The following is a 26,049-nucleotide window of genomic DNA, read 5'->3' as shown; positions in this document are numbered from 1 at the left end:
TGGAAGTGGGAAGATATAGTTTATCTCCTTCATGGCTTTTTTCCTGCTCCTTCCAGCTGTGACTACTGAGGATGCTTCTCTGCCCCAAAAACAGAGCACAGAAGAAGTGGAGCCTACCGTAGAGCCCCTTCCTGTTGAGTTCCAGGCAAGTTTGAGTTTAATCTCCCTCCCGTGAAATCTCAGCTTGGTGTTCATAGTGTGTCCTCATTTCTTTCTTTCATCTTGCTTCAGAGGTTCATGGAAATCCCATCTGGAGGACTGAATGAAAGTGAATTCTCCTTGGAAACTCAAAGCTCTGGGGAGAACTCCAGGCAGAACTTTAAATTTGGGAGTAATCTGTGTGAATGGTACTTTAAACTATGAAACTGTGATCACTAAGGGAATAAGTATAGATGGAAAAGAGGTGAGATCTTATTACTGAGGCCTATAGCTTCCAACACTTCCAGCTCAGGGGAAGTGGAGCCAGCAAAGGAGACTGAGATGATGTGGCCAGTGAGGCAAGGGGAAGCCAAAAGTGTGGCATCCTGGTAACCAGTTGAAGAAAGGGTTTCAAGGAGCAGGGGGTAGTCAGCTGTGTTAAATGCTGCTGCTAAGTCAAGTAAGATGAAGCCTGAGAATTGACAATTGGATTTAAAAATAGGAAGTTCATTGGTGACTGCCAAGAACAATTTCAGGGAGTGGTAGGAGTGAAAGCCTGATTGGAATGGTTTCAGAAGAAAATAGGAAGAGAGAAATTGGAGCCAGGGACTACAGACAGCTATTTTGGAGAGTTTTACTCTAAAGGAGAGAAGTACGGTGATAGCTGGAGGGAATAGTAAGACCAGTAGGTTGGTTTTTTTTAAAGATGGGAGAATTAGCAGATTGTTTATAGGAATGTAAGAGCAGATGAAAGAGTAGATGCCTAAGGGCTGGCTCTGGGGAACTCCAATATTTAGAGCCACTTTTCAAACATTACTTCATTGATTTTAAATTAATAATCATGTGAGTTACAGGTGATAATCTATTCTATTGACTGACTTTCCCAGAAAGCATTCTCCAATTAATTTTGGTCAACAAAGTACAGTCGTGTGACTGTCAATATAACATAAGAGTATGAATCTTAGAACAGTTGATCATTTTCAATTTCAAGTCAATAAACCCACTCATTCAGAGCAACTTTAATTACTAAAGGAGAACTAGAAGTCATGACCCTAAGTACAGAGAAAGAAGAATCGTCTATTAGAGTAGCATGACTATCTATTCAGTATATCAAGCTGAATTTCTATAAAATCTCAGAACACTCCAGGAATCAGTATAAATTACATTTCTGAGACTTATCCCATCTATAACATTATTAGTAGCTAACATTTGGTTGTCATTCAATGGTTACTATATATTCAATTTATTTAGTAATATATGTAAGAGACAGAAGAGCATAATTAAGAGTATAGCTTTGCAGGGGAATTCCCTGGAGGTCCAGTGGTTAGGACTCGGTGCTTTCACTGCTAGGGCTGGGTTCAATCCCAGGCCCTAAGATCCCACAAAATGTGCGTCTAGGCCAAAAAGAAAAAAAAAGGGGTATAGCTTTGCAGACACACAGATGTAGAGAATGAACTAGTGGTTACCAGTGGCAGGGGAGGGGCAATATACCCGTGGGGGAGTGGGAGGTACAAACTGTTGGGTGTAAAATAGGCTCAAGAATGTGTTGTACAACATAGGGAGTATAGCCAATATTTTGTAATAACTGTAAATGGAAAGTGACCTCTAAAAATTGTATAAAAAATAAGTTAAAAAAAAAGTATAGCTTTGGAGTCAGAATGCCTGGGTCCAAATCTCAGATCTGATCCTTACATCTGTAAATAATGTTAACGATAGTGCTTACCTAATATAGTTATTACAAGAGGTAGTTCAAAGGACTTAGTACGTGGAAAATAAATTATAGATGTTAGTTATTATTATTTTCCCTATCACAGACTAGTACTTAGAAAATTTAGAATATTCCATTAAAATGGTTAAAATAAGCTTTAACCTTCAGATTAAAATACACTTCGTGTTCTAGATTGTTCTCTTACCTCAAGGATTACCAAGTCCTACAAGAATGTGCTTATTCTTCCAGGAATTGACAACAGTCAAGGATGAGGAAATGAACTTCACCCATGTGGAGGAGGAACAACTGAATTCTGCCCAGCTGAATTCTGCCCAAAGGTACACATGGGCATGGATATGAAAGTGGAGAATTGTGGGAGCCTAGTATTTTGGGCTAAGGAAGTTATTTCATGCATACTGCTTACTGGGACATAAGCTTCTTCTATAACTAATGACATCTAAGTGCCATAGTTTTGCTTAAGATCCAGCGAGCCCTGAGCCCCTAGGGAATCCCTGGTCACTTTGAGCTCGTAATTAGGTTTGTTTTCTCTTTTGGCAAGTAAAAGTTCACCATGTGTGGAACTAAAAAAGGACAGCTTCATTATATATTGATTTTAAGACTTATAAAGCTGTAGTAATTAAAACGATGTGGTATTGGTGAAAGGATAGAGGTAAATCATTGGAACAGAACAGATAGTCCAGAAATAGACCCACATATATATGTTCAGTTAATTTCTGACAAAGATGCAAAAACAATTCAATGTTAAAAGGAGAATCTTTTCAATAAATGGTGCTGGAACAATTGTGCATCCACATGCAAAAAAAAAAAAAAAAGAACTTCAATCCATATCTCCCACCATACATAGTAAGTAATCAGATGGATCACAGACCTAAGTATAAAAAGCTAAAACTATAAAACTTCTAGAAAAAACATTAGTGACAGTCTTTATGACCTTTTTTTTAAATACATTTATTTATTTTATTTATTTATTTTTGGCTGCATTGGGTCTTCGTTGCTGTGCGTGGGCTTTCTCTAGTTGCAGCGAGCAGGGGCTACTCTTCGTTGCAGTGTGCGGGCATCTCATTGCGGTGGCTTCTCTTGTTGCGGAGCTCGGGCTCTAGGCACGTGGGCTTTCAGTAGTTGTGTCACGTGGGCTCAGTAGTTGTGGCTCACAGGCTCTAGAGTGCAGGCTCAGTAGCTGTGGGGCATGGGCTTAGTTGCTCTGCGGCATGTGGGATCTTCCCAGACCAGGGCTCGAACCCGTGTCCCCTGCATTGGCAGGTGGATTCTTAACCACTGTGCCACCAGGGAAGTCCCCTTTATGACTTTTTATGAGGCAAAATTTTATTAGATATGACACCAAAAGCTCAATCAAGTGAAGCCATCCGGGTCTTGAATTTGCTTTATTGGAAAGTTTTTAACCTTGAATCCAGGTCCCTTGCTACTTATAGGATCATTCAAATTATCTGTTCTTGAACTAGCTCTGGTAATGATTTCCCATCTTTCATTCCTGATATTGGTAATCTCTATCTTCTCTGTTTTAATTTTGTTGGTCTTCCTAGGAGTTTAACAATTTTGTTGTTCTTTTCCAAGAACCAGATTTTGATTTCATTGATTCTATTGTTTTCTGTTTTCAATTTTATTCACTAAGCACTTATCTTTATTATTTTTCTCCTCTAATTTGCTCTCCTTTTTTAGTTTCTCAAAGTGATCATTTGCATAAGATCTTTCTTCTCTTCTAATATGAACATGTAATGCTATAAATTTCCTTTGAATTTAGCTGCATTCCACAATTTTGATATGTGGTGTTTTCATTTCCATTCAATTCAAAATAATTTCTGTTTCCACTTGTGATTTCCTCTTTGACTCATGGATCACTTACAGATTTCCCAAATTCTAGGTACTTTTCAATAAATTTCTGTTTTCAATTTTGTAATGATCTGTTGTGGTCAGAGATACTATGTATTATTACAATTCTTTTAAATTTTTGAGTTTTGTGGTATTATCCATAATGTAGTCTTGATGAGTGTTCCATATGCACTTGAAAATAAATGTTAATTAAGTCAGGTTGGTTGACAGTATTATTCAGGTCTTCTGTATCTTTACTGATTTCCTGTCTATTGGCTTCTATTGGTTACTGACAGGAGTGTGCATTTTCTAACTATAGTTGTGGGTTATCTATTTATCCTTTCAGTTCTATCAGTTTTTCTTGATGTATTCTGAAACTCTTGTCAGGTACATACTCATTAAGAATTGTTAAGTCCTTGTACACACTGCTACTTTTAAAATGGATAACCAACAATGACCTACTGTATAGCACAGGGAACTCTGCTCAATATTATATAACAACCTAAATGGGAAAAGAATTTGAAAAAGAATATACACATGTATATGTTAAAAAAAAAAGAATTGTTATGTCTTCTTGGTGAATTGACCCTTTATCATTATAAAATGTCCCTTTTTGACCTTGGTAATATTCCTTGTTTTGGAAGTTTACTTTGTCCTATATGAATATGGCCACTCTAGTTTCCTTTCAATTAGTGTTCACATACTATATTTTCCTGTTCTTTTTGTTTAACTGTTTAGAGTGAGTTTCTTTTGGGCAGCATATAATTGGGTCTGGTTTTTAAATCCATTCTGACAGTCTCTGTGATTTTCAATTGGTATGTATAGACCATTTACATGTAAAGTAATTACTGTTATGGTCGTATTTAAATTCCCCATACAGCTAGCTGTTTTGTTTTTGCTCCATCTTTTTTTTTTTTCCTTTTTTTTGGTGCGTTGGGTGTTCATTGCTGCGCGCGGGCTTTCTCTAGTTGAGGCGAGCTGGGGCTACTCTTGCTTGCAGTGCGTGGGCTTCTCATTGCGGTGGCTTCTCTTGTTGTGGAGCATGGGCTCTAGGCACGCGGGCTTCAGTAGTTGCAGCACGCAGCCTCAGTAGTTGTGGCATGCGGGCCCTAGAGTGCGCAGGCTTCAGTAGTAGTGGCATGCGGGCTCAGTAGTTGTGGCTCGCAGGCTCTAGAGTGCAGGCTCAGTAGCTGCGGCGCACGGGCTTAGTTGCTCCAAGGCATGTGGGATCTTCCTGCACCAGGGATCAAACCTGTGTCCCCTGCATTGGCAGGCAGATTCCTTTTTTTTTTTGTTTATAAAATATAATATTTATTAGTTTCAGATGTACAACATAATGATTCGGTATTTGTTTATATTGAAAAATGATCACCACAATAGGTCTACTTCACATTGTCCTCATAGTTACAAAAGTTTTTGTGTTGAGAACTTTTTATGATTTACTCTCTTAGCAAGTTTCAAACATGCAATACAGTATTATTAACTACAGTGACCATACTCCCTGCCAGCTAATAGCAAGGGGGTGGCTACTGTAATATACACGGTCAGTGACAGAACTCCAGTCACAGCCCCAGGCAGGTCTGAAAGTGCAACTGAGTTCACCAAAGTTTCCCACGAACCTGGCCCTTACTGCGAATCTCCCTAGTGAATCTCCCTAGTGAGCATGTCTGGATGTACGAGATACAGTTTCTGGGGGATATCTCCCTCACAGCGGCTAATCTCCAGAGCTTTCATCAGTTATTATGTTAAAAAGCCAAGAGCACAGTGGCTGCACATGTAGCGTCTTTCTCCAGTGTGAGCTTCCTGGTGCTGAATGGAGACAGACTAGTGGCTGAAGACTGTCCAACATCTGGCAGGTGGATTCTTAACCACTGAGCCACCAGGGAAGTCCCTTCATCTTTTCCTTGTTCATTTTTATCTGTTTCTGCCTGTTTTATTATTATTATTATTGAATTTGTTACAATATTGCTTCTGTTTTATGTTTTGGTTTTTTGGCCCCGAGGCACATGGGATCTTAGCTCTCCTACCAGGGATCGAACCCACACCCCCTGCGTTGGAAGGCGAAGTCTTAACCGCTGGACTGCCTGGGAAGTCCCTAGAAGAAGCTCTCTTTTTTTTTTAAAACAATGTTTTTTTGTTTTTATAATTTATTTTATTTATTTATTTATTTTCGGCTGCGTTGGGTCTTTGTTGCGGTGTGCGGGGTCTTTGTTGCGGTGTGCGGTCTCCTCATTGCGGTGGCTTCTCTTGTTGTGGAGCACAGGCTCTAGGCACACAGGCTTCAGTAGTTGTGGCACACAGGCTCTAGAGTACAGGCTCAGTAGTTGTGGCGCACGGGCTTAGTTGCTCCGTGGCATGTGGGATCCTCCCGGACCAGGGCTCGAACCCGTGTTCCCTGCATTGGCAGGCGGATTCTTAACCACTGTGCCACCAGGGAAGCCCTCGGCCTGTTTTTTATTATTTTTTATTATTCCATTTTATCTCCACTGTTAACTTACCATTAAATATTTAAAAAAATTTTAAACGGTTATACAGCAGTTGCCAATATCCTTCTTTATTTAATAACAGTATACCTTTAAAGAATATTATACCACTTCATGTATAGTATGAGGAACCTTACTCTGGTAAACTTCTAATTCCTCCCTCCCATCTTTTGTGTTGTTGTCATGCATTTTACCTTTGCAGATGCTGTAAAGCCACAATACATTTCTACTGTTTTTGTTTAAGACAGTCAATTGTCTCTTACAGCAATTAAAAATAAGAAAAAATGTATAACTGATTCACTTTGCTATACAGTAGAAACTAACACAGCATTGTAAATCAACTATATTCCAATAAAAATTTAAAAACTCACAGCTATCAACAAAAAAAAGAAAAAATAACTTTTATATTTATTTTCATTTATGCCATTCCCAGCACCCCTCATTTTTTAAAATATAGATCAAGAGTTGGCAGACTTTTTCTGTGAAGGACCAGATAGTAAATGTTTTCTGCTTTGTGGGCCATATAGTTTCTGTTGCAACTACTCAACTCTGCCACTGTAGCATGAAGGCAGCCATAAACAATATGTAAATAAATGGAAGTGGCCAGATTTGGCCTGTGGGCCATAATTTACTGACCTCTAGTTTAGGTCCAAATTTTTGACTGGTATCAGGTATTTTCTGCTTGAAGAACTCTCTTTAACACAAAAAAGAAATAATTGTACGACAATGATGGAAGTGCTATTGCTACAATGGCAATCACATTACAATAAATACATGTGTCAAATCACCATGTTGTATACTTTAAATTTATAAAATGTTGGGGCTTCCCTGGTGGTCCAGTGGTCGAGACTTCGCCTTCCAATTCAGTGGGGTACGGGTTTGATCCCTGATCGGGGAGCTAAGATCCCACATGCCTCATGGCCAGAAAACCAAAACATAAAACAGAAGCAATATTGTAACAAATTCAATAAAGACTATAAAAATGGTCCACATCAACGCAGTGGTTAAGAATCCACCTGCCAATGCAGGGGACATGGGTTCAATCCCTGGTCTGGGAAGATGCCACATGCCTTGGAGCAACTAAGCCCGTGAGCCACAACTACTGAGCCCGCGTGCCACAGCTACTGAAGCCCATGCGCCTAGAGCAGAGCCCATGCTCTGCAACAAGAGAAGCCACCGCGATGAGAAGCCTGTGCACCACAACGAAGAGTAGCCCCCGCTTGCTGCAACTAGAGAAAGCCCGTGCGCGGCAACAAAACCCAATGCAGCCAAAAATAAATAAATAAAATAAATTTATAAAAATAAACAAATAAATAAATGAAAATGGTCCAGGTCAAAAAAAAATCTTAAAAAAAAGGACTAGAGATGATGATTTAAAAAATCAAAAGTAGTTGTCTCCATATAATATTATTATAAGTGATTTTTCTGTCGAATACTTTTTCAAAGCTGCCCAATCTCCACCTGGGTTTTCATCCCTCCTTCCACTTCCTCAGTTATTTTAATGTTAACATTTATTCTCATCCTGTCTGCTTATCCTCTTCCCTGGTTAGTCTGTTCAGTTGTCCATTTTCTCAGGTGGAGCATCCTCATGTCTGACCTTTTATTGTGCCTCATATTCATCATTCTCCCATCTCTATTATTCACTGAAACTTTGTCACCTGCCATTGCCATGAGGCTTTTTCTGAGAACATTCAAATAAAAATTTTTAATAGGCATCATTTTAATTTTCTTTAACTTCTTGCCACCTCAGCAGTTTTCTTTCTCTCGGCATGGAGGACACAAACATTTGTACTTTTTATTTATTTCAGATTCTGAATCTATCCCTGAAATGAAAGTGTCCCTTTCAAAGCAGGAAGTTTGTGAAGAAGTATCATCTGAAAGGGAGCTGATAATAGGAAAACTTACAAAGGATGATTCCTGGAACTTCAGATCGATAAAAGCCTGGGAATGTGCAGGCACATTACAAAGGCAGCAGGGAAATTGGCAAGTCATAACTAAACTCAAGAGAAACACTATGGAGGATCGTAATGAAATCAGGGAAGGTTCAAACACAATTAAACATCAGAAAGTTTGCTCAGTGAAAAAGCCTTGGAAGTGCAGTGAGTGTGGCAAGTCCTTCAGTAACTACTCACCAGAGGATTTATCCTACACCAGAGGATTCATACAGGAGAGAAGCTCTATGTATGTTCTGAATGTGGAAAGGCCTTCAGCTGGAGCTCGTCACTTATCCAGCATCAGAGAATCCACACTGGAGAGAAAGCCTACGAGTGTCATGAATGTGGAAAAGCTTTCAGTCATCGTTCAGCCCTTATTCAACATCATATCATTCATACCAGAGAAAAGCCCTGTGAGTGCAACGAATGTGGGAAGGCGTTCAACCAAAGCACGTACCTTATCCAACATCACAGAATACATACCGGAGAGAAACCCTATAAATGCAAGGAGTGTGGGAAAGCTTTCAATGACACCTCATCCCTTATTCAACATCAAAGGGTTCATACTGGAGAAAAACCCTACGGATGTAAAGAGTGTTGGGAAAGCCTTTAGTGACAGGTCAGGCCTTACTCAACATCAGAGAACTCACACGGGAAAAGCTGTATGAATGTAGCGAATGTGGGAAGGCCTTCAGTTACTGTTCATCTCTTATTCAACATCAAGGAACCCACACTGGGGAGAAACCTTACAAATGTAATGAATGTGGGAAAGCCTTTCGTGACCGCTCAGCTCGTGTAGGACATCAGAGAACTCATACTGGAGAGAAACCATGTAAATGTGATGATTGTGACAAAGCCTTCAGCCAGAGTTCTCCCCTTGTTCAACACCAGACAATTCATGCAGGAGAAAAACCCTACAAATGTAAGAGATGTGAGAAAACCTTCAGGGTGCATTCAGCCTTTCATCAACATAAATTCATGATGAATAGAATGCAGCAAATTCGTGAAATAATTATGTATTCTCTCCTGATTGCTATAGAACTGCTCTAAATATTACAGGGCATATTACAAAAACATATGAGGCTATGTCACACAAAAATTGACCATCTTCCTTGAAATGTTATTAGGTATGGAGGAGGACAAGAGATACATGTAAATATCTCAGTTACAAAACCAAATGGCTGAAGCAGTGAAGAGAATTTCTAGGGGAGCACAGAAGGAGAAACTCTAGTTTGGTAAGGGAAACAGTAAGGAACTGAGCATCTAATATCAGTAGAAAAAGTAATGAGAGGAGCAGACTGAACATTGTTTGAGGCTGATGGCTGTATAAATAGTAGTTTCAGCCTGAAGCCAAAGTGGGGAGGATTAGGATCCCAAAGAGGAAAATTACCAGGAAATAAATAAGAGAGGAAATAAAAAGAGAAATAAAAAGAAATAAAAGAAGAGGGGAATAAAGAGGAAATAAAAAGAGAGGAAAGAAATCTAAGCCCAGAAAATCCTCCTTTTCTGTGTCCCAACAGTCTATCTGTTCATTTGCACATTTGCAAACACTGAAACCAATATTTATTTACCTTGGATGCACATTGAAATCACCCAAGAAGCTTTAAAAACAATACTGGGTCCCAGGGAATTCCCTGGCAGTCCAGTGGTTAGGACTCAGCACTTTCACTGCCATGGGCCCAGGTTCAATCCCTAGTCAGGGAACTACGATCCTGCAAGCCACGCGGTGTGGCCAAAAAAATATATATATATACTGGGTCCCAGCACCAGAGTTTCTGATTAAATTGGACTGGGGTGTAGCCTGAGCATTAGGAATTTTAAAACTTCTTGGGGGACTTCACTGGTGGTCCAGTGGTAAAGAATCTGCCTTCCAATGCAGGGGATGTGGGTTCGGTCCCTGGTTGGGGAACTAAGATCCCACATGCCGTGGGGCAACTGGGCCCACGCACCACAACTACTGATCTTGCACGCCTCAACGAGAGAGCCCACATGCCACAAACTACAGAGCCCACGTGCCCGGGACCCTGTGAGCCACAAGTAGAGAGAGAAAACCTGTGTGCCACAACAATGGCATGCGGATCTTCGCGCGCCACAACGAAGATCCTGCGTGCTGCAACTAAGACCTGATGCAGCCAAAAATAAGTAAAATCAACAAATAAATAATAAATAAATCTTAAAAAAAAAAAACTTCTTGGGTAGGATGGACCTAGAGATGATCATACTAAGTGAAGTAAGTCAGAGAAAGACAAATATCATATGATATCATTTATATGTGGAATCTAAAAAAAAATGATACAAATAATATTATTTACAAAACAGAAACAGACTCACAGACACAGAAAACAAACTTTTGGTTACTAAAGAGGAAAGGTCGGGGTGGGGAGGGATAAATTAGGAATTTTTTTTTTTTCTTTTTAAATTTTATTTATTTTTGGCTGCATTGGGTCTTCAGTGCTGCACACGGGCTTTCTCTAGTTGTGGCGAGCACAGGCTACTCTTCGTTGCGGTGTGCGGGGCTTCTCATTGTGGTGGCTCCTCTTGTTGCTGAGCATGGGCTCTAGGCGCACGGGCTTCAGTAGTTGTGGCATGTGGGCTCAGTAGTTGTGGCTCGCGGGCTCTAGAGCGCAGGCTCAGTAGTTGTGGCGCATGGGCTTAGTTGCTCCGCAGTGTGTGGAATCTTCCCTGACCAGGGCTGGAACCCGTGTCTCCTGCATTGGCAGGCGGATTCTTAACCACTGCACCACCAGGGAAGCCCCCATTCACATTGTTGTGCAGCCACCACCATGGTCCATCTCCAGAACTTTTTTCATCTTCAAACTGAATCTCTGCACCCATTAAACACCAACTCTCCATTTTCCCCTCTACTCAGCCCCTGGAAAGCACCCTTCCACTTTCTTTTTTTTTAATAAATTTATTTATTTATTTATATTTATTTTTGGTTGTGTTGGGTCTTCGTTTCTGTGCGAGGGCTTTCTCCAGTTGCGGCGAGCGGAGGGCCTCTCACTGTCGCGGCCTCTCCCGTTGCGGAGCACAGGCTCCAGACGCGCAGGCTCAGTAGTTCTGGCTCACGGGCTTATTCGCTCCGCGGCATGTGGGATCTTCCCAGACCAGGGCTCAAACCCGTGTCCCCTGCATTGGCAGGCAGATTCTTAACCACTGCGCCACCAGGGAAGCCCCTTCCACTTTCTGTCTCTATGAATTTGACTACTCCAGGTACCTCATATAAGTGGAATCATACAATATTTGTCCTTTTATGTCTGGCCTATTTCATTTAGCATAACGTCCTCAAGGTGCATCCATGTTGTAGCAGGTTTCAGAATTTCCTTCCTATTTAACACTGAATAATATTCTGTTGTCTGTAGACCACCACTTGTTTATTCATTCATCTGTCCGGGATGCTTGGGTTGCCTCCATTATTTGGCTCTTGTGATTAATGCTGTGAGGAACATGGGGGTACAAATGTCTGTTTGAGTTGCTGCTTTCAGTGATTGGGGTGTTTAGATGAGGTTCATTGGCCCTGTTGGAATTCCCTATCCCAGGGCTGCCTGGTGAGAGAGCTTCAAATCGGGGCTGGCCTTACGTGTTCTCTTTCCCTCTCCTTCAGCTTAGCCTGATGGCCGGGATCCTGCACCACCTCAGAGACCAGGCCATGGAAGCCGTGTTCCTGCCAGTCCTGTGGAAGGTGAGCAGGGTTCCTCCTCCCCTTCCTTGGTGTAGTCTCAGCACCGGGCGATTGCTTTCACATGGCGTTAACTCCTCTGTTCAGATCGAGCCATCTTTATCAGCTGGGGTTTTTTCCTTCTTAGAAGGTATGATGTAAAGAGCTTGAACTGTGGGGTCAGACAGGTTCAAATCCAGACTCTGTTTTAGATGTGTTACCTGATCTCTCTGGGCCACGGTTTCCTTATCTGGAAAATGGGCTAATGATAGTAGCTGTCGCAGAGTTGTGAGGATTCAGTGAAACGGGGCATGTGGAGTATCGGCAGGGTATCTAGTGACATGTGGAGCGCTCTGTAAGTTTTAGCTGTTGTCACCACAGTTGCTCCTTGTTTCTGTCAGTGAACATTATTGTGTACCTACTGTATACCAGATAGTACTGCCTTTGTGCTGGGAGAGAAGCTCTCACCTAAGGTGCTTACAAGCCATTTGGAGAGGGAGCTATGGAAACAAACTCCTGCAACACAGGATAAATTCTGATCTGTTGGCATCAAAGGGTACACGGGAAGCTTAATTACTGAACTCATAACATGATGGAGGGTGATTGTGAGAAGCTGAGTAGAAAAGTGAGGAGACACGTGAGGAACCATCGCGACCATTTGGAAAGAACAGTCTTGGACGAGAGGGAGGCAAGAGGGAGTTCGAGGGGCAGCGGTTTGACCCGTTGGCCCAGCGTGTCCGCGTTTGCTGAGGGGTCGCAGAGCTCTGTCTGCCTTTCTGGTGGCATCTCCCGCCTTCCCTGACGGCCAGAGGACCCGCCCGCAGGAGTGTGGACTCCCTTCTGTCCCCCGGCCTGTGTGCGTCCTGTTCTCCCTGTCCGCAGGCAGACCCACCTCTGCATCTGCTGAGACTCAGCTCAAAAATCCCCTGTGAAATCTCTCTGAGGTCCCGCATTAACCCCATTACTCTCCCTTGTGTCCCCACGTGGGCGGAGGGCTGGGCTGGGCTCAGGAGGACAAGCTGCAGAAGAGCCAGAGGGTGGGTGTGGGGTGACTGGAGGTGAGTGTGTAGGGTTTTCTTTACAGAAAAGGCCCAGTAAGGGAAGGAGAGAGGGCGGAAGCGAGAGGGAGCAAGGCACCCGGAGCATCTTTGTGAAGGCAGGAGAGGCGGCAACATCCTTGCGGGCTACGGGCAGGAGGGATAGTCTGGGAAGGAACGCGGCTGTGTTGCTCTGCTTCATGACGCCTCACTTCTGACCGTTCTGACGCCAGCTGGGTGCCCGCAATTTAACTCATTCTGACACTGTCCCCCTGGAGTTAACATCGGACTCACAGGGTAAGGGCTCAGTCCCCGCAGGACCGCCCCCCGCCCCGACCTCAGATGCCAATCACAAGTGCGGGCTGTCACCCGTGCTTCTGTCCCACCGGCTCTAAATTGGGGTTCCCACGACCCACTCCGCGGGTGCCATTGATCTGGTAGAGTGGCTCCCGGAACTCTGAAAACGGTTTACTTAGCAGATCCCTGGTTCATGTAAAAGGCTACAACTCAGGACCAGCCCGATGGAAGAGAGGCACAGGGCAGGGGGAGTGGGGGAGGGGTGCAGGGCTTTCCTCTCCAGGCAGACACCCCCCAGCACCTCCGTTTCTGCGTTTTTATGGGGGTTCATTACGTAGGCGTGCTAGGTCGAGTCACTGACCTTGGGTGACTGGCTGAACCCCAGCCTCCCCCCGCCCCTCAGGTGCTGGGGGTGAAGGTTCTCACCCTCTCGTCACATGCTTGTTCCCCTGACATCCAGCCCCATCCTTAGGAGTTTTCCGCATTAACATGAACTCAGGTGTGGTTGAGGGATTTGTTACGAGTAACAAGACGTTCCTCTCACCTGTATGGCCCTGGAGCTATTTCAGAAACCGAGGACAAAAGCCCAAATATTAAAAGATGCTCCTCTGTTCCTATCCCTTAGGAAAATCCAAGGGTTTTTAGGAACTCTGTGCCAGAAGTAGGGAGGAAGACCAAATATATATTTCTTATTTAAATCAGAGTATCACAAGGGGGGGAAGGGCAAAGACAGAAGAGTCGTGGTCATTGGATTAAGACCCTGGAGGAGACAGGAGAGAATGGAATCGGCCCGAGGAGGAGGGGTCACCAGGAGGGAGAGGAGAGGAGGGGTGAGGCCCGATGCAGGGAGTGTCTGGGAGCCGGTGGGGAGGCGGGAGGAGGTGAGGGCCATGTGCCCCGGGGGCTGTTTTCTGGGATGTGACTGGCAGTGCCTCCTGAGAGGAGGGGGTGGGGTGAGCCCCTGTCCTCACAGCCCCCGTCACCCCCCGTGGATCCCTGGTTCGTCACCGTGTTGACTTCTCCCGTTTCCCCGCTGGACCCTTCACTCCCTGAAGCGGGGCTGGGGCTCCGTGGGTCGCACAGGCTGTGCCCTTAGCAGCTCTGGGGGCCCCGTTGTCACAGCTTCCATGTGAAGTGTCCCCTAGAGTCGAGCAGTGCGCAGCCCGAGGAGCTGGTCCTGTGGGCCCAGCAGGAGCTGTCACCTCTGTGCGATTACTGTCACTGGCGTGTGGCCCGGAGGCCGGCGACTTCTTGGTGCTCAGTAAATGTTTCCTGAAGGAACGGGGGTGATAAAGGGGGAGAAGACCACTGGTGAGGACCATGAGGGCGAGAACTGTGGGGCCACACGAAGGGCCCAGCTAGAAAGCCCCACACACAGAGAGAACTCTGGGGGTTTGAACCGTTGTATCCCAGCACCTGGGAGCCTCCAGGTGGGTGCAGAGAAGGCAGCGGGCGGGTGGGGCAGGTGAGGGCGCCTGCAGGCAGCTCTGGGGACGGAGGATGTTGGGGATCGGGGGAGGGGGCTTGAGACCCTAACCCTGGAGCCAGGTGTGGGCAGGAGGGAAGAAAGGCCTGTCGTTTGGGAGACTCAGGGTCTGTCTACAGAGGGGAGTGATGTGAAGCATCTCGGGTGGGGCTGGTATTCCTATTGCTGAAGCCCTTCCGCACGAACACCCTGAACCACAGCGAGTGTGGGGGGGGCAGACGCCAGGCCTCTCGGTCCCCGGGAGCTGGATACACAGTTGCAGATGGAAACTTCTGCCGTGGGCACGGTGCTCAGCGGTCTGCGTTTGGCCCCGTGGAGACGCTCTCCACCGTTCCCCACTGTGTCTGCGCCCTGGGAGGCTGGCCTTTATCTTCTCCATCCACGGGCTCCCTTGCTCTTGCTTCGGGTTGGCTTCTGGCAGGCGGATGGGGTGGGGCCCGGAGGCCTGGAGGGGATCGCTGCTGGGGGTTTATCCCTCAGTCCCTCCCCGCTGGGCCGCCCCCCCCTCAGGTCTGGCTTCTCCAGCAACTTTCTGGATCCCAGTGTCCCCTCCCGTCCTCCCCCTTCACACCTAGTGGGTAGCGGTGCCCACGACAGCCAGCCCGCGAGCTGCAGCCCGCCTGGTTGGTTCCCGTTAGCCTGTCCATCCCTGTGTCCCGTTAGCCTGTCCATCCCTGTGCGAATGGCCCGCACGCTGCCCCGTCCTCAGTGACCTCATGGGAGTGAGCCATCTCTTTCCTGAGAGATCCGGGCAGAAGAAATACAGGATGTGGAAGGTAGGGTTGTGCAGAGCAAGGTGGGCCAACTCACCTGGAGCCGGGAGTAGTTTTATTGGGTCACAGCCACACCCGTTTGCTCTCCTGTTGTCTGTGCTGCGTCTGTGCTACCAGAGCAGAGCTGAGTGACTGCGGCAGAGACCAAACGGCCAGAGAAGCCTCCAGTGTTGACCATCTGTAATAATAATACTGTAGCTCACGAAGTTATTGTAAGAATCGCAGCTGCAGTTAGTCGCTGTGTTTCCAGGGGTTGCTGGCCTTTGAGGACGTGGCTGTGTACTTCACCAGGGAAGAGTGGGACGCACTGCACTGGCCTCAGAAGGCCCTCTACAGAGACGTGATGCTGGACAACTACAGAAACGTGCTCTCCTTGGGTAACGAGTTGGCTTGAAGGTGAGGGGAATGGGATTAGGGAGGGCACATGAGTGTCCCTTACAGTAGGGGTCCCCAACCCTGAGGCTGAGGACCGGTACCGGATCCGGGCCACACAGCAGGAGGTGAGTGGCAGGCGAGTGAGTGAAGGTTCATATGCCGCTCCCCATCGCGTGCGTTACTGCCTGAACCATCACCCCCCCCACAACCCCCATCCTTGGAAAAATTGTCTTCCACGAAACTGGTCCCTGGTGCTGGAAAGGTTGGGGACCACTGCCTTACAGTATACATTGTTGGTTTTTTTTAATTTATGAATTCATATTTTATTTTTGGCTGCGTTGGGTCTTCATTGCTGGGCGTGGGCTTCCTCTAGTTGCGGTGAGCGGGGGCCACTCTTCATTGTGCTGCGTGGGCTTCTCATTGCGGTGGCTTCTCTTGTTGCGGAGCACAGGCTCTAAGCGTGGAGGCTTCAGTAGTTGTGGTGTGTGGGCTCAGTAGTTGTGGCTCGCGGGCTCTAGAGCACAGGCTGAGTAGCTGTGTCACACGGGCTTAGTTGCTCCGTGGCACGTGGGAGCTTCCCAGACCAGGACTCGAACCCGTGTCCCCTGCATTGGCAGGTGGATTCTTAACCATTGCGCCACCAGGGATGTCCTATATTATTTTATTTCCTTAAAAATGATATGAAGGGAATTCTCTGGTGGTCCAGTGGTTAGGACTCTGTGCTTTCACTACAGGGGGCCCAGGTTTGATCCCTGGTCAGGGAACTAAGATCCCACAAGCCGTGCGGTACAGCCAAAAAAAAAAAAAAATGATATGAAACAAATATGACATATTAAGAATTGATTAATCGGTGTGGTGCATATGTGAACGTTCTTTAAAATCGTTCTCTCTAGTCTACACTTGTGTGTATGTTAACAATATTTCACAATAAACTTTCCATGTTTTTTGTGAGATATCACAGTTCAAAAGTATATGAATATATATGACAGAAATAAAAACACCCACGCCTCCTCATCCTAGTGAAGGAATAGATCACCTTCAGAATCACAAAAGTCCCTTATATTCTCTCCAGTTTCATCTCCCTTCCTCTTCAACAAAGGTTAATCATTCTCTTGCATTAGGTAGATATACCACTTATCTCTGTCTGGACAATATATTACCTAGTTTTGCTTTTTCTGGAACTTTATGTACATGGAATCATACTCTTGTTCTTTCACTACATGTGTGTTGAGAATCATGCATCTCCGTATAGCTGTGGTTCAGTCATATTCACTGACACTGAGTATCCCACTGCAGGAATATAGCACAATTTATGAAACTCTTCTTTGGCTGATCAGTTTTCAGGATGTTTGCAATTTGGGGCTTTTACAAAACAGCATGTCAAATGCCTCTTGGTTTCCTGTGAAAAGACCTAGAAATAAGTTATATACATGTTCAACTTTAAGAAGTAGCACCAAATTGTTTTCCCTAATAAATGTAACAACTTACACACCAACAGCTGAGGAGAGATCCCACCACTCTACATCTTTGTTAGTACTTGGTACTGACAGATTTTGAAAGGTTTAATAATCTGTAAGGTGTGAAGTAGTATCTAATTGTGGCTTAATTTGCATTTTTCTTATTACTGAGTATGTTTTCATCTTCATGGGCTGTAATTCCTATTTTGTTTTTTCCTAATACAGTGTAGTTAAATTTATCAATCTTTTATAGTTAGTGCTTTTTGAGTCTCGCTGAAGATTGCTACAAGTTTATCAAAAATTTGTTTTTTTTCTTCCTGGGTACACTCATAATAGAATGTAATTTGGCACTTGCTTTGGGGGAAAGAAATTGGGAAGGTGTATTGAAAGCCATAAAATAACTAAAACACTGAACAAGGAATTCTACTTCTCTGAACATAGCGTTAGATTCTAAAGAACAATCCAAATCCTAAAATTACACTGACATTCACTACAGCATTTTTTTGCAACAATGAAAAATGAGACAGACCTGAAATTTACAACAAAAGTAATTGTTACATCCACTTGATGGAAAATGACCAGCTATTAAGCATAAAGTTTAGGAAAACCAAGTAAAATCCTCAAGACATAATACTAAAGAAGATATAAAATGTAAACACTGTGATTTTTGTTATATAGAGAAATATGCATAGAAAAAGAATCAGAAGGAAATACACCAAAATACCGGTATCAAATGGATTGTGGTGTTGGGATTTTGGGTAATTTTTCCCCTACTGTTTTCTCAGATATCCAATAATGTACTTGTATTCCCTTAATTAAAAAAAAAAAAAGTTCAAAAAATTTGGATGCAATGCATATTATCAGTGGGTAGCACTAGAAAGATAATCAGATAGATTTAGGCTCTAATCCAAGTTCTTAGCTGTGTTTAACCCAACAAGGAAAGACTGGGAAAGAAAGAGGGACTCTGCAAAATTAATTTTTAAAAAAGTCAAATACATAGAGTGCCTCTTGTAGGCACTGAACTGTACAAGGTGTTCTGGAGTATAAAATATCTACCATCTAAGTAGAAAGACAATTCTAAGTGACTGCAATACATTCTCAGGGAAGTAACAGGAGGGACAAGATTTGGTCCAAAAGCAGAGGTTCCAGAAGAGTGACAAGGACAGAACTCTCACGGTTCCGCCCTCGCTCTGCTGGAAAGTGTGTTCCGGTGGGGCTCCTGACTCACGCAGTCCTGCTTCAAGGCAATACGCTACCAAAGGGCGTCCCTAGACTCTAGCTGGACTCAATCTTTCTTGGGTGTGATGCCCAGGGCAGTATGACCCACGATTACTGAAATACTCCAAAAGCCAAAGAATGTAGTTTCTGGAAAGAAAGAAAGAGAGAGAGAGAAACAAAACAGCTCATGCAGAAGCATGTCAAAATGATGGGGCTTTATTTCTATGGATTCTTTGGTGTCGGATGAGGTGTGAACTCTGTCTAAAGCTGTCCCCACATTCAAGACATCTGTAAGGCTTCTCTCCAGTGTGAGTTCTCTGGTGTTTAACGAGGGTTGCACTCTGACTGAAGCTTTTCCCACATTCTTGGCATTCGTAGGGCTTCTCCCCGGTGTGGATTCTCTGGTGTTTGGAGAGGTCGGAACACCGTTTAAAGCTCTTCGCACACTCTTCACACGTGTAGGGTCTCTCCCCCTGGTGTGTCCTCTGATGTCTAAAATGGTTGGAGATACGGCAGATTTCCCCGCACTCACGACACATGTAGTGCTTCTCCCCCATGTGGACTCTCTGATGCCGGTTGAGGTGTGAGCTCTGTCTGAAGCTGTCCCCACATTTGGGGCACGTGTACGGCTTCTCACCTGTGTGTGTCCTCTGGTGTTTAACGAGGGTTGCGCTCTGACTGAAGCTTTTCCCACATTCTTGGCATTCGTAGGGCTTCTCCCCGGTGTGGATTCTCTGGTGTTTGGAGAGGTCAGAACACCGTTTAAAGCTCTTCGCACACTCTTCACACGTGTAGGGTCTCTCCCCCTGGTGTGTCCTCTGATGTCTAAAATGGTTGGAGATACGGCAGATTTCCCCGCACTCACGACACATGTAGTGCTTCTCCCCCATGTGGACTCTCTGATGCCGACTGAGATTTGAGCTCTGTCTGAAGCTGTCCCCACACTTGGGGCAGGTGTAAGGCTTCTCTCCGGTGTGAGTCCTCTGGTGTTTAACGAGGGTAGCGCTCTGACTGAAGCTTTTCCCACAGACAGAACACCCGTAGGGCTTCTCCCCGGTGTGGGTTCTCTGGTGTTTAAAGAGGTCGGAACGCTGTTTGAAACTCTTCTCACAGGTGTCACACATATAAGGTCTTTCTTCATGGAACCGCCTCTGGGCCTCAAGTAGGCTTGAATGATGGCAGTTTTCCCCACTGTCAAGAGATTCATGAGGTTTCACGGTATCTAACCTGTGTTTGCAATTGTTCCCACGTTCATCACCGATAATGGGTCTCTCTGCTGTCTGGATGTGCTGAGCAGGAACAAAGTTTGAACTTTTGGCACTAGGCCCAAATTCATTGTTTTTGGAGTCTCCCTCTTCTCTGGGAGCACTCTTGAGATCTGAGATGCTGGTGACTCCCTGATCTTCAGGAGACTTTTCAAGTTTCAGCATTGAGGGGTCACCTGAGGGCTTTTCTATCCTGTCCTCATGGGCATCCCCACACTCGGAAGACAGGGGCCCCTTCTCCTGGGACCCTTGTAGCTGCCCTTGTGGCTCCACTTCTTCTAGAATTTCTTGCTTTAGAATCAACTCTTTGTTCTCAATTCTGGTTTCCAAACCTGAAACATGAAAATACAAATTGCTGACATTTCATCCTTGCGCAAGAGTGAATAAGAAAGTGCTAGCAGAAAAACAACCCCCCCACCAAAGCCCTTTTAACGTCCTCCACGAAACCACTCCTGAAGTTAAATTATTTTAACTAACCTGTCAGATGTGCTCACATTTACCTGTACAAACCCCGTTTCTTTCCTTTTATACTTGTGCCTCTGCTGGCCAACCTGTCTCTCCTGCCCCAGCCCCACTGCACTGTTGTGTGAATCACTGTATTACACGAGGCATTACTGGAGAAGGTGTCGACACAGATGGTACAACCTTTATCCCGTGCACGCAGGATGCTTTACTAAGAGAGATTCGTGGGTGAGTTACAGTAACAGACACACCAGGTGCCGCCAGTCTGAAGGCAGGCTCTGGGTAGGCAGTAAATCTAGGACTGATGGAAAGTCTGTGAAGGATTCCATCCACCAGTCCAGAATTCTTGCAGTTTACTCTCCAGGAAGGCTGAACCAGGTAAATTCGGGACTGGGGACGTGAGGCACAGCTGAGAACAGGGGACAGGTACCACCTTCCCATGAGGAGAGTCAAGTGAAAATGGACACACTGACTGGTGGAACCTCCATGCACTGTCCTCTGTTCAGGCTCAAACTGTCAGCCCCGAGCCTGACATCCTCCCGGCAGAAAGGGCAGGGATTTCGTAGGCTTTAGTCCCTACTGGATTCCCACCTAGAACTGCGCCTGGCTTATCTGCAGACACACAGTGAAATATCTGTTGACTGAATCTCTCTATGGGAAAACTTGGCAGCCTGGGCCAAAGACCCTGAGACACTGACATGTGGGAATTCCCAGGTGAAACAGCGCCTGATGCCTGACCCGGTCCTGAAGATCACAGTTCACAAGTCCTTCCCAATAGAGTTTCCAGTCAGAATGCTTGGGTTTGGGACTTCCCTGGTGGTGCAGTGGTTAAGAATCCGCCTGCCAATGCAGGGGACACGGTTCGAGCCCTGGTCCGGGAAGATCCCACATGCCGCGGAGCAGCTAAGCCCATGTGCCACAACTACTGAGCCTGCACTCTAGAGCCCCCGAGCCACAACTACTGAGCCTGAGTGCCACAACTACTGAAGCCCGCAGGCCTGGAGCCCGTGCTCTGCAACAAGAGAAGCGACTGCAATGAGAAGCCCATGCACCACAATGAAGAGTAGCCCCTGCTCGCCGCAACTAGAGAAAGCCTGCATGCAGCAACGAAGACCCAACGCAGCCAAAAATAAATAAATAAATAAATCTATTTAAAAAAATAAGAAAAGGGATATTTCGGGACTTCCCTGGTGGTCCAGTGGTTGGGACTTCGCCTTCCAATGCGGGGTATGCAGGTTCGATCTCTTGTCAGGGAGCTGGGATCCCGCATGCCTCGCGGCCAAAGAGCCAAGACATAGAACAGGGACAGTCTTGTGGCAATTTCAATAAAGACTTTAAAAAAAGGGGTCCACATCAAAAAAATCTTAAAAAAGAAAAAGAAAGAAAAGAAAAGGGATGTTTAAAGAATAAGAAAAAGCTCTTCAAAATATTAATGAGAGCAGAAATATTTCAACCTAAGAGTTGGAAAATAAAGCTAAGGAGATTTCCCAGAAAGGGGAAGAAAAGATAAGGAAATGGGAAGGAGGTAGGGAACCCTACAGGATCAGCCCATGAGTTCCAACATCCAACTGGAAGAAATCCCAGAAAGAAAACAGGAAAAAATGAGATAAAAATAAATAGATAAAATAAAAGAATACTACAAAAAATTTCTCACAACTCAAAGACGCGGGCGTCTATATTGTCAGGACCCGCCAACTACTCAGAACAATGAATGAAAAAAGAAACCTCACACCCAGCCACACCCATTGTGAAATTTCATACCAGCAGGAATAAAGAAAAGCTCCTAAAGGCTTCTGCACAGAACAGATCACACACCAAGGATAAAATATCACAGTGGCGTCAGATTTCTCAATTGCAACATGGCAAGCTAGTTACAAAATCCACCGTCTTCAAAATTCAAAGGTAGAGTCATTTCTAAAGTAGAATGCTGCATCCAGCCACACCATGATCTGGATGTGAGAGAGGAATAAAGGCGTTTAGACATGCATTGAGTTCCCAAGTATATGTTCTCTGTAATATATTGGAGGTCGTTCTATATCACATGAAGGAGGTAAACCAAGGAAGAAAATCCTATGGGATCTGGGAAAGAGAAAACGGTGAGAGTGAAGGAACGTTCTAGGACAACAGCTGTGTAACTGACCTGGAGAAGCCCATCCACCCTGGAGCAGAGGAGGCTTCAGGAGGGACTCTCCGAGGGGAGAATGAAGCCGATGGCCCGTCTGATGGATCTGAACTCACTGAGAGGGGTTTACGTTTCTAACAGAGAGTCTGTGGGTGAACTAGTGCTCAGGAGTTAGAAAAGGAGGCACGTGCAGAATGAGGCATTATTAATTCTGGGAAAAACCAAAAGCTGTAAAGGAAAAGACTTACAGTCATATATATTAGGTGGGTGAATATAGATAATATTTATATGGGCATAATACTGAAACATTCCCTTAACAAAAACAGACTGATTGAACTATGCTGACGGACTGCTAAATGTGAGCATGCTGGGGAGATACGACCCTGTGTTCCTTAGCAGGCAGTCAAGAGATAATAACTGAAACTGAGAAAAAAAAACCCCAGCAGAATAAGCATCTTATTGAGAAATATGAAAATAAATACCACTGGAAGGGGTGAAAAGATTTTAAAGTTGTTGTCTCTGCAAAGTTGGAATCAGGATTGAGAAGGGCCCATTTTCCTAAGAAGATTCGAAAAACACAAACCATAAAGTAAAAGATTGAAAAATTTGACTATATTAAAATTTCAAAATTTTATATAACAAAAACACCATGGTTAGAAAGACAAGCCACCTCTATAACCAATAAAATAACAAAGGATTAGTATCAAAAACATAAAGAACAGCCACAAAACAATTTAAAAGACAGTGGAGGAAAGGAGAGGAGATAAGGATACACCATTCATTAATCCTAACAGTATTACTTACTGAGCACCCACTCTGTGCCAGGCACTATTCTTGGCACTTGGGATATAAATGAACAAAACAGACAAAAATCCTTCCCCCTGTGGAGCTGACATTCCAGAAGGGATGGTCAGACAATAGATGAACATAAAGTCAAATATATAGGATGTCAGAGGGTAATAAATGCTATGGACCAGGTCAGGCAAGGCGAGGGATCTGTGAGGCGGCTGATGGCAGGAATCATGTATTAACATGACGGTCAGGTCAGGCCTCGCCGAAAAGTGAGATGTGAGCACAGGCTTGAAACAAGTCAGGGAGTCCGTTTGGCGGAGATCCGGAGGAATAATATTCCAGGCAGAGGGAGCAATCAGAGCAAAGACCGTGAGGCAGGATGCCCACCACGCTCAAGGAGCAGCAAGGTCAGTGAGGCTGGGGGCTGGGGGCGTAAGTGAGGGGAGAGCAGGAGGGAACAGGGCCACGTCCCATCAGGCACCACAGGCTTTCACTCTGCGTGAAATGAGGAGTATTCAGGTTCTGAGCAGAGATGTGATGCAACCCAACATTCTAAAAGGAACACTTGGGCCACTGGGTTAAGACATCGTGCTGTCAGCTGAACACCAAATGTTGCCAAGGGTGTGGAGAAAGAAGAATTCTCATATACGGCTGGTAGGAGTACAAATTGGCTCCCATCATTTTGGACAGCCAGATGGGCAAACATCCCTAAGTATATTCTCTTCAGAGACTCCTACATATGAACACAGGGAGAAAGAGACAGGAACGTTTGGTATAATACTGTGTGTAACGGTGAAAAACTAGAAGCCTTAACGTCCATTGACAGGAGAATGGATACGTAAATATTGGAATAGTCATACAATGAAATATATAGATGTTAAAATGAATAAACTAGAGCTACACGTATCAACATGGATAAATCCCAAAAATGTAATGCTGAGAAAAAAGCCAAGGTGCAAAAGAACCATACAGTAATATAATTTATATACCATAAAAGCATGTAAAAATACTATATACGTTTACATATTTACGTGTTTACATACATTTATATAGAGACAATGTGTATATGTGGCTACATGTATATGTAGAAAGAATATAAAACAAGCATGGAAATGATAAGTCAGGATATTGGTTACCTCTGCAGGAGGATCAAGGGAAGAGCTTTCAGGGAGGGTACACAGAGCTTCACCTATAGCTATGGCTGTAATATATTATCTCTTCAGAAAAAAAAATGAAGCCACGGCCAATATTAAAATTCAATAAACCTGGGTGGTGAATCCTCAGGTGCTCATTATACGTTTTTATACTTTCTTATGTATTTTTCTTAAAAAATGAACCAAAATAAAAAGCTGACTCTATCACCTAACAATACAGAACAGAGAGGTCTTGCTTGGGTCACAAAAGGGACTCGAAGGCTCTCAACCTTTGTCTGAATGGCAGGCTGGCTGGGGGATTTACTGAAGCAAGCCCGCCACAAATCACACACAGCTGGAAACAAGCAAAGGCAGGGCACTTACTTGGCGAGACTGCGTTCCCATAATCCTTCGGCGCACTCTCCCTGTAGAGGTCCCTCTGTGCTGGGTCCAGACGCTCCCATTCCTCCCAGGTTAGAGACACCGCCACATCCGGGACTGTCACCAACCCCTGAAACAACACAAGACCTCCCTCAGCACCTGCCGTCCCAGGATGGCGTCACCAACAGTGCCAGGATGAAGCCGGACTCCAGAGAGAAGTCTGCGAGCGCTGAGAAACCGAGTCACGACCAACGGAGTCTTTATCAGTGAGCCTTGTACTGATGCGGGAGTTGCAAAGTGACCAAAAACAGAAGCTGGCATTCTCCTGCAATCCTGAAAAGCCTTTCTATGAACTGTCTACGCTAACTTGTGGGGGAGAGCAAAATGTTCATTTGGGTTATATTGCTGTGATTTATCAAAGCAGAAACCTGATATGGATTGAAAATATACAGGTTAACCAGAGTCCCGAGTTGCAGTGCTGGCTCTCAGACGCTGTTCCCTCACCTGTGAAATGGATACAAAGTTCTATCTTCAGAGGAAGGTACCTCACCAACAGCAGTAATGTGTTTTCCCCTGAGCCTCTCCTTTCCTTGTAAAGGAAAACCACACTCCTGTGTGTCTCCTCTGTTCTCAGTACTCTGAATATTCACTACAACACTCCTTCAATTCTGACACCAGATGTGTGCATTTCCACAGGTCAAGCAATTCTGCGGCACCAGCTGGGTGTCCTACAGTTTAACAACCCTGACCTTACCTACCTGGAGATGGTATGACATCCCATTAGGTTAAAGGGCTCATGTTTCATACACATCCTAAAGTTCACGCAAAATGTAATAAGGAAAGAACTTATGAAGCCCACAGCATCCCTCACACCTCCATTCCCACCACCAGAACACGTTCACTCCTCACCTGGCGTGAGGTCCCATCAAGCTCTCTCTGTAGAGCCCAAACCAAGGCGGCAGCCTCCTCCCCGCTCTCCGGGCAGTGCTTGCGCACCCAGGCCTGGAGCTCCTGGGGCAGGATGGTCAGGAACTGCTCCAGCACCAGCAGCTCCAGGATCTGCTCTTTCGAGTGCACCTCGGGCCTCAGCCACCGACGACAAAGTTCCCTGAGTCGGCTCAGCGCCTCTTCGGGTCCGGCCACCTCCTGATAACGGAACCGCCTAAAATGCCGTCGGGAAGTTTCGGGATCCGGACAGTCCCCAGGTGGGTCGGACTCCCCACCTCCGGGTGAATCTTCCTCCACTTTCACTATCCAAGGTCCGTCACTCAGGGGCAGAGCAGCGACCCTGCCTTGACTTGCGGTCCAGATCCAACTCATCCTTCTCCTGCAAGTGCGCACTTTCCCGGAGTTCTGCCTTCAGGTGAAATGACAGCAAACCCAGCAAAAAGCCACGGAGCTCATCGGATCTCCCCAAAGCAGCGGCTGCCCACCGTCCCGTCCCTAACAAGCCCCCACCTTGCCCAGCCCCCTCCCAGCCCC

General features: G+C 45.2%; 2 protein-coding genes across 3 annotated transcripts; one reads left to right on the top strand and one right to left on the bottom strand.

Moving 5' to 3' along the window:
* Nucleotides 1-233: 233 nt before the first annotated feature.
* On the top strand, nucleotides 234-15,756 carry LOC309613031 (zinc finger protein 789-like; the record flags this gene model as incomplete). The annotated part of the gene is made up of 5 exons (XM_082359430.1): nucleotides 234-347; nucleotides 2,096-2,184; nucleotides 7,986-9,033; nucleotides 11,716-11,793; nucleotides 15,613-15,756. Exons 3-5 carry the CDS (start codon nucleotides 8,953-8,955, stop codon nucleotides 15,754-15,756), a joined length of 303 nt encoding a protein of 100 aa, XP_082215556.1. The 5' UTR covers nucleotides 234-347; nucleotides 2,096-2,184; nucleotides 7,986-8,952.
* ZNF394 (zinc finger protein 394) lies at nucleotides 13,773-26,049 on the bottom strand. 2 transcript variants are annotated; one of them, XR_014235468.1, is made up of 4 exons: nucleotides 25,477-26,049; nucleotides 24,571-24,697; nucleotides 15,400-20,009; nucleotides 13,773-14,375 (listed from the first exon to the last, which is right to left on the bottom strand). XR_014235468.1 is itself a non-coding variant. In XM_082359426.1 (3 exons), the coding sequence occupies exons 1-3, from the start codon at nucleotides 25,885-25,887 to the stop codon at nucleotides 18,613-18,615; spliced, it is 1,935 nt and encodes a 644-aa protein (XP_082215552.1). In that variant the 5' UTR covers nucleotides 25,888-26,049; the 3' UTR covers nucleotides 13,773-18,612. The 2 variants fall into 2 exon arrangements, 1 of the variants encoding a protein (XP_082215552.1); XM_082359426.1 differs by having other exon boundaries at nucleotides 13,773-20,009.

The sequence above is a fragment of the Balaenoptera borealis genome, assembly GCF_965194805.1.
Source record: "Balaenoptera borealis genome assembly, chromosome: 16".
Classification (NCBI taxonomy): domain Eukaryota; kingdom Metazoa; phylum Chordata; class Mammalia; order Artiodactyla; family Balaenopteridae; genus Balaenoptera; species Balaenoptera borealis.
This window is presented reverse-complemented; position numbering and strand designations above follow the sequence as displayed.

Excerpts from the sequence above, each read along its gene's own strand:
- ZNF394 (XM_082359426.1), bottom strand. The coding sequence starts at position 25,887 with ATGAGTTGGATCTGGACCGCAAGTCAAGGCAGGGTCGCTGCTCTGCCC. Across the intron at positions 24,698-25,476 it reads TTGATGGGACCTCACGCCAG|GGGTTGGTGACAGTCCCGGA; the intron begins GTGAGGAGTGAA and ends GTGTTGTTTCAG. Across the intron at positions 20,010-24,570 it reads TGGGAACGCAGTCTCGCCAA|GTTTGGAAACCAGAATTGAG; the intron begins GTAAGTGCCCTG and ends TTCATGTTTCAG.